Source organism: Erythranthe guttata, chromosome 7 (genome assembly GCF_056151865.1).
Source record: "Erythranthe guttata isolate IM_541 chromosome 7, IM_541, whole genome shotgun sequence".
NCBI lineage: Eukaryota > Viridiplantae > Streptophyta > Magnoliopsida > Lamiales > Phrymaceae > Erythranthe > Erythranthe guttata.
In genome coordinates, this window is record NC_142539.1 from 302,353 (window position 1) to 310,852 (window position 8,500).

General features: G+C 31.8%; 1 protein-coding gene across 1 annotated transcript; it reads right to left on the reverse strand.

Moving 5' to 3' along the window:
• Nucleotides 1-6,523: 6,523 nt before the first annotated feature.
• Nucleotides 6,524-8,500, reverse strand: WRKY48 (WRKY DNA-binding protein 48). Its single transcript, XM_088820461.1, has 3 exons — nucleotides 7,917-8,500; nucleotides 7,336-7,482; nucleotides 6,524-7,245 (listed from the first exon to the last, which is right to left on the reverse strand). Exons 1-3 carry the CDS (start codon nucleotides 8,402-8,404, stop codon nucleotides 6,786-6,788), a joined length of 1,095 nt encoding a protein of 364 aa, XP_088676587.1. The 5' UTR covers nucleotides 8,405-8,500; the 3' UTR covers nucleotides 6,524-6,785.

An 8,500-nucleotide genomic window follows, 5' to 3' on the forward strand; every position in this document is an offset into this window, starting at 1 on the left:
GTGTAGTGTGTGTAAATTTTGTTTAGTGTGTGTTTTAGGTGTAGTGTGTGTATTCTTTTTAGTGTGTGTTTTAGGTGTAGTGTGTGTATTCTTTTTAGTGTGTGTTTTCGTTGTAGTGTGTGTAATTTTTTTAGTGTGTGTTTTCGGTGTAGTGTGTGTAATTTTTTTTTTGTGTGTTTTCGGTGTAGTGTGTGTAATTTTTTTGTAGTGTGTGTTTTCGGGTGTAGTGTGTGTATTTATTGTAATGTGTGTTTTCGGTGGAGTGTGTGTAATTTTTTTAGTGTGTGTTTTCGGAGTAGTGTGTGTATTTTTTTTATTATGTGTTTTCGGTGTAGTGTGTGTAATTTTTTTAGTGTATTTTTTCGGTGTATTGTGTGTAATTTTTTTTATTGTGTTTTTTCGGTGTAGTGTGTGTAATCTTTTTTAGTGTGTGTTTTCGGTGTAGTGTGTGTAATTTTTTTAGTGTGTGTTTTTGGTGTAGTGTGTGTAATTTTTTGTAGTATGTGTTTTCGGTGTATAGTGTGTATTTTTTTAGTGTGTGTTTTCGGTGTAGTGTGTGTAATTTTGTTTAATGTGTGTTTTCGGTGTAGTGTGTGTATTTTTTTTAAGTGTGTGTTTTCGGTGTAGTGTGTGTAATTGTTTTTAGTGTGTGTTTTCGGTGTAGTGTGTGTAATTTCTTTTAGTGTATTTTTTTAGTGTAGTGTGTGTAATTTTTTTTAGTGTGTGTTTTCGGTGTAGTGTGTGCAATTTTTTTAGTGTGTGTTTTCGGTGTAGTGTGTGTAATTTTTTTTTAGTATGTGTTTTTGGTGTATTGTGTGTAATTTTTTTTAGTGTGTGTTTTTGGTGTAGTGTGCATATTTTTTTAGTGTGTGTTTTTTGTGTAGTGTGTGTATGTTTTCTTTAGTGTGTATTTTCGGTGTAGAGTGTATTTGTTTTTCCATCATATAAATTTGCTTAAGTACCCCTGTAAAATGTCTAATTTCAGAACCAGTCCCTGTAATTTAAAATACCACTGAAACCCCCCTCTAACTATAGTCAAAGGGGAATTTGCCCCTTAGCTCGAGTTCGTGTTGCGCACTCGCGGTTGTGTGGCTGGTGAAGGAAATGTATCGTCAAAGACATAGATACCCCTCCGGGAATACAAAATTATGCACAAATTACTCTCCAATCTATGCTATAATAGTATACGATTTTTTTCTGATTTTCTTCGACTACTCAAAAATTAATGAAATAAGTTTTAGATGAAATTATTATAACTAATCATGAATAATCATCTTCTACGCTATATATTTTTTGGACATTTCACCAATTTTACCAAAAGTCCGTGTACTATAGCATACGGATTTTGGTGATTTTGATCGTGAAAAAGTTTTTTGGTCGTTCCACCAGTTTTACACAAAATCTGCGTTCTATAGCATATAGTTTTTTGTGATTTTTATCGTGAAAAAGTTTTTTGGACGTTGCACCAATTTTACCCAAAATATGTGTAGTATATATAGTTTTTGGTGATTTTGACCGTGAAAAAGTTTTTTTGGACATTCCACAAATTTTACCAAAACTCTATGTACTATACCATACAGTTTTTGGTGTTTTTGATCGTGAGATAGTGTTTTGGATGTTCCACCACTTTAACCCAAAATCTATGTACTATATAGTATACATTTTTGGCGATTTTGATCGTGAAATTGTTTTTTGGACGTTGCACCAATTTTAACTAAAATCAGTGTACTATAGTATACAGTTTTTGGTGAATTTGCGCGTGAAAAAGTTTTTTGGTTGTTCCACCAGTTTTACCAAAAATCTGTGTATTATAAGTATACAGTTTCTGGTGATTTTGATTGAGAAAAAAAAAATTTTGCGTTCCACCAATTTTACACAAAATCTGTGTATTATAGCATTCAAATTTTGGTAATTTTGATCGTGAAATAGTTTTTTTGACGTTCCACAATTTTTACACGAAATCTGTGTACTTTGGTATACAGTTTTTGGTGATTTTGATCGTGAAAAAAGTTGTTTGGACATTCCACCATTTTACCAAAAAATTGTGTACTATACTATAGTTTTGGTGATTTTGATCTTGAAAAAGTTTTTTGGACGTTGCACCAATTTTACCCAGAATCTGCGTACTATAGTATATAGTTTTTAGTGATTTTGATCGTGAAAAAGGTTTTTGGTCGTTCCACTAGCTTTGCACAAAATCTGTGTATTATAGGATACAGATTTTGGTGATTTTGATCATGAAATAATTTTTGAGACGTTCCACAAATTTTACCCGAAATCTGTAAAGTATAGTATACAGTTTTTGGTGATTTTGATCGTGAATAAAGGTCTTTGGACATTCCACCAATTTTACCAAAAATCAGTGTACTATAGTATACAGTTTTTGGTGATTTTGATCGAGAAAAAGTTTTTTCGTTGTTCCACCAGTTTTACACAAAATATGTGTGCAATATAGCATACAAATTTCGGTGATTTTTATCGTGAAATAGTTTTCTTGATGTTCCACCAATTTTACCCGAAATCTATGTACTTTGGTATACAGTTTTTGGTGATTTTGATCGTAAAAAAAGTTGTTTGGACATTCGACCAATTTTACCAAAAATTTGTGTACTATAGTATATAGTTTTTTGTGATTTTGATCGTGAAAAGGTTTTTGGGACGTTCCACCAATTTTATCCAAAATTTGTGTACTATATAGCATACATTTTTTGGTGTTTTTGATCGTGATAAAGGTTTTTGGACATTCCAACAATTTCACCCAAAATCTGTGTACATAGTATACAGTTTTGGTGATTTTCATCGTGAAATAGTTTTTTGGACGTTGCATCTATTTTAACTACAATTTGTGTACTATAGTATACAGTTTTTGGTGATTTTGATCGTGAAAAAAGCTGTTTGGACATTCCACCAATTTTACCAAAAATCTGTGTACTATAGCATACAGATTTTGGTGATTTTGATGTGAAAAAGTTTTTGGGACGTCTCACCAATTTTACCCAAACTTTGTTTATTATATAGCATACATATTTTGGTGTTTTCGATTGTGATAAAGGTTTTTGGACGTTCCAACAATTTCACCCAAAATCTGTGTACATAGTATTCAGTTTTGGTGATTTTCATCGTGAAATAGTTTTTTGGACGTTGCATCTATTTTAACTAAAATTTGTGTACTATAGTATACAGTTTTTGGTGAATTTGGTCGTGAAATAGTTTTTTGGTCGTTCCACCAGTTTTACACAAAATTTGTGTGCTATATCATACAGATTTTGGTGATTTTGATCGTGAAATAGTTTATTGGACTTTCCACCAATTTTACCCAAAATCTGTGTACTAGTATACAGTTTTAGGTGATTTTGATCGTGAAAATATTTTTTGGACATTGCACCAATTTTACCAAAAATCTGTGTACTATAGTATACAGTTTTTGGTGATTTTGATCGTGAAAAAATTTTTTTGACATTCCACTAATTTTACCAAAATCCTATGTACTGTAGTATACAGTTTTTGCTGATTTTGATCGGGAAAACGTTTTTTTGGTCGTTCCACCAATTTTACACAAAATTTGTATACTATAGCATACATATTTTGGTGATTTTGATCGTGAAATAGTTTTTTTGACGTTCCACCAATTTTACCCGAAATCTATGTACTTTGGTATACAGTTTTTTGTGATTTTGATCGTGAAAAAAGTTGTGTGGACATTCCACTAATTTTACCAAAAATCTGTGTACTATTGTATAAAGTTTTTGGTGATTTTGATAGTGAAAAAGTTTTTGGGACGTTCCACCAATTTTACCCAAAATTTGTGTACTATATAGCATACAGTATTTGGTTTTTTCGATCGTGATAAATGTTTCTGGACGTTCCAACAATTTCACCCAAAATTAGTGTACATAGTATACAGTTTTGATGATTTTGATCGTGAAATCATTTTTTGGACGTTGCATCTATTTTAACTAAAATATGTGTACTATAGTATACAGTTTTTGGTGAATTTGGTCGTGAAATAGTTTTTTGGACGTTCCGCCAATTTTACCCGAAATATGTGTACTATAGTATACAGTTATTCGTGATTTTGATCGTGAAAAAGTTTTTCGGACATTGCACCAATTTTACCCAAAATATGTGTACTATCGTATACTGTTTTTGGTGATCTTGATCGTGAAAAAGTTTTTTGGACATTCCACCAATTTAACCACAAATCTGTGTACTATAGTATACAGTTTTTGGTGATTTTGATCGAGAAATGGTTTTTTGGTCGTTCCACCAGTTTTACACAAAATCTGTGTACTATTGCATACAGATTTTGGTGATTTTGATCGTGAAATAGTTTTTTTGACGTTCCACCAATTTTACCCGAAATCTATGTACTTTGGTCTACAGTTTTGGTGATTTTGATCGTGAAAAAAGTTGTTTGGACATTCCACGAATTTTACCAAAAATCTGTGTACTTATAGTATACAGTTTTTGGTGATTTTGATCGTGAAAAAGTTTTTGGGACGTTCCACCAATTTTAATATGTAATTCGGTGTAGTGTGTGTAATTTTTTTTATTGTGTGTTTTCGGTGTAGTGTGTGTATTTTTTCGTATGGTATTTCTTTTAGTGTGTGTTTTCAGTGTAGTGTGTGTAATTTTTTTTAGTGTGTGTTTTCGGTGTAGTTTGCGTGTAAAAAAAATTAGTGTGTGTTTTTTGTGTAGTGTGTGTAGTTTTTTTAGTGTGTGTTTTCGGTGTAGTGTGTGTAATTTTTTTAGTGTGTGTTTTCGGTGTAGTTTGTGTAATTTTTTTAGTGTGTGTGTTCGGTGTTGTGTGTGTAATTTTTTTTATTGTGTGTTTTCGGTGTAGTGTGTGTAAATTTTTTTAGTGTGTGTTTTTTGTGTAGTGTGTGTAATTTTTTTGTAGTGTGTGTTTTCGGTGTAGTGTGTGTAATCTTTTTAGTGTGTTTTCAGAGTAGTGTGTGTAATTTTTTTAGTGTGTGTTTTCGATGTAGTGTGTGTAACTTTTTTTTTTTGTGTTTGTTTTCGGTGTAGTGTGTGTATTTTTTTTAGTATTTGTTTTCAGTGTAGGGTGTATAATTTTTTTTAGTGTGTGTTTTTTGTGTAGTGTGTGTAATTTTTTTTAGTGTATGTTTTCGATGTAGTGTGTGTAATTTTTTCTTAGTGTGTGTTTTCGGTGTAGTGTGTGTAATTTTTTTAGTGTGTTTATGGTGTAGTGTGTGTAATTTTTTTTTAGTGTGTGTTTTTGATGTAGTGTGTATAATTTTTTTAGTGTGTGTTTTTTGTATAGTGTGTGTTTGTTTTTCCACTATATAAATTTGCAAAAGCACCCCTGTAGAATGTCTAATTTCAGAACCAGTCCCTGTAATTTAAAATACCACTGAAACCCCCCTATAATTTTAGTTAAAGGGCATTTTCCCCCCTAGCTCGTGTTCGTGTTGCGCACTCGTGGCTTGTGTGGCTGGTGAAGGAAATATTGTGTAAAAGACATAAATACCCCTCCGAGAACACAAAATTACACACAAATTACTCTCCAACGGGTGCTATAATAGTATACATTTTTTTGTGATTTTCTTCAACTATTCAAAAATTAGTGAAATAAGTTTCAGATGGAATATTTATAACTAATCATGAATAATCATCTTCTACGCTATATATTTGAGTGTTATAAAATATATTTCAACGATTATTAGCAAAGAACATGTGAACAGTATACATTTATTTGTGATTTCGTTTGACTGTTCAAAAAAATAGTGAAATAAAAATATTTTAGGAAAATAAAAATAAAAATAAGGGAATAAATAAATAGAGTTGACCATGGTATATGAATGGTAAACAAAAAAAGACAGTTTAGAAATTCAATGAACCTTTTTGTTTCTTAATTTAAACAAAAATGAAAGTATATATTGTACCATTAATTAATGAGTCTTTCTTGCACAAAAATTCCAACCAGATAGCAAAGACTTCACATGATGATTTCACATTCCAAAAATTGCATAATTATTTATTTCAGAGTTTAATTTCATTTCCAAGAACTACTTAATAAACCCCTGCAAAATATCAATTCCCAATGCTTAATTATTCTCAAGATCCATCTACACAACTCAATCCACCATGCACCAAGGTTGAAGGAAGTAACTGCACTAGCATAGTCGAAATTTCGTCTTTGTGGGTCCCGACAAATATACTCGAAAAATAATAATCTCTTCATAAAATACTAGATTTTGAGAAACGGTGGGGGGCCATGGCCCCGTTATCCTATTTTGGCCCCGCCGTTAAAAATAAGTACAAATTAAAGCCACCAACCCGGCCACAATATCTTCAGTTAAGAAACCCTAACCCTAAAAAATCTTCGAAAGATCGAACATTCATAAACAGACTGCATGTACTCAATGAATATAATGGCACGAGAAAACTAAACCAAGAATGATAAAATTAAAGTTAAGCAATAAACTAAAGGGTAAAAGAAGAAGAGGAGAAAGATAATTAACCAGCAACTAATATAATTAAACTATTATCACTATAATAATTAGCTAGTAAACAAAAATTATAGATAGAGATTAAAGAACTATATAGTCTGTCTAGATCATCTAATTAAACTAGTGAATTAATTAATTTTACATGATATATGAAGTGGGTTCATATGTAAATAAAGAAAACCCCAAACTTCATGAAGATGATATATAAAACATTACACTACAACAATAATTAATATAATGCTAGCAAATTAATTATATTGATCGATTTATATATTATATGATTAGAATTAAACCCTCAAAATATATTAGTAATTACTCCTCATTTAGCTCCTTTAACATCTCAGATGGAAGCATATCTTGAAGAAGACCATGGTCTCTCGCCGAAGAAGAAGAAGAAGACGACGCATAGGGGCGAAATCGTCTTTCTTGAAATGTATTAGAGCTTGTGCCAAAACTACTCACTATTAATGGTGGTGCCAAGTAATTCTGAAAAATATTATAGGGTTGTTGTTGTTGTGTTTGCTGCCTATAGCTGTTCATTATTTGAGGCATCACAAAAAGGGATGAACCACCACCACCACCACCACCACCGCCGCCGATAAGACTGGCGGTTTCAGGCAAGACTCCACCAAAAGAAGTGCCACGTGGAGTGATGGGAGAGGGATGTGTGTGTGTACCTTCGTAGGTAGTGACAACAATGGATGGATCTTCAGAAGATCTTTCTACTCTCTTTTTCACACCACATGCTGTACTTGTGCAACGATAGTAGCTCCTATTATTAATACATGTATTCAAAATATAAATAATTAAATATAAAATCGAATTTATATATATGTACATACATATATATATATATGTATACCTGGGAAAAGGGCTGTTTTTGACAGCTTTCTGACCGTACTTTCTCCATCTGTAACCATCGTCTAAGTGATCAACCTCACTCTTTGTCATGAATGCAAACCTCGGATCTCTTTCCCTTTTCTGCTTCTTCTTTTTTGCTTTCAATAACCTAAATCAAACATCATATTAAATTTAATTAAAATTTATTAAAAATAATGCACTTTTAATTAAATTTGTTATTTCTCATATATATATATATATATATATATATATATATATATATATATATATATATATATATATATATATATATATATATATATATATATATATATATATATATATATATATATATATATATATATTATGATGCATCACATCCGTAAGATTTTCTTACAGTAACCAGATCATGCATATATATTAATTAACCACAAGATCTGTATATATATATATATATATATATATATATATATATATATATTATATATATGTATCTATCATGGAGATAATTAGATTTTCTCATACAGTATTTTGATATATACTATTAAAATAAATAATTAAAGAAACTAAAAAAAAAAAAGGAAAAAGGAAAAAAGGCTTTACTCTTTCTTAGCCTTGTCTGAATTTTGATCTCCCAATTCACTTTCTTCAAGATCAGTTCCATTCTTTTTCTTGTCTTCATTTGCAGCTGGTTCCGTCGAAGAAGAAGATATAGACGAAGAATTCGGGGTCGCCGGCGTGTTGACCACCTCGGAATATTCCGGCACGGCGGCGGACGGCGGAGAAGGCAGCGTCTGCGATTCTGGGGGAGGATTTAAGTAGTCCGATATGTTCTGAAGCAAATCGTCGAATGCGGAAGAAGGCAGGTTGAAATCTAGGGCACTTTGTTCATTGTTAATGAAGAAGTCCATGTAATTATTAGGGCTAATAATTTTGCGACGATCGTCTTCTTCGATGTTGTTGAATAAGGCGCTGTTTGGCAAATTGGAAAAGCTGCTGCTTTCTGGATTAATCATCACCACCGTCGCTTTCTGATTGGAAAATGGTGCGTTGTTTTGGAGCGAATCGTCGTCTTTTCTCTCCTCCGCCATGGCATGTATTATTCTTCAAAACCTAGAGAGAGAAACAAGAGAGAGAGAATTGTGTGTGTGTGTGTGTGTTTGATTTTTGGGGGTTTTGAAGTGTGA

Excerpts from the sequence above, each read along its gene's own strand:
- WRKY48 (XM_088820461.1), bottom strand. The coding sequence starts at position 8,404 with ATGGCGGAGGAGAGAAAAGACGACGATTCGCTCCAAAACAACGCACCA. Across the intron at positions 7,483-7,916 it reads TCAGACAAGGCTAAGAAAGA|GTTATTGAAAGCAAAAAAGA; the intron begins GTAAAGCCTTTT and ends TGTTTGATTTAG. Across the intron at positions 7,246-7,335 it reads AAAAACAGCCCTTTTCCCAG|GAGCTACTATCGTTGCACAA; the intron begins GTATACATATAT and ends TATTAATAATAG.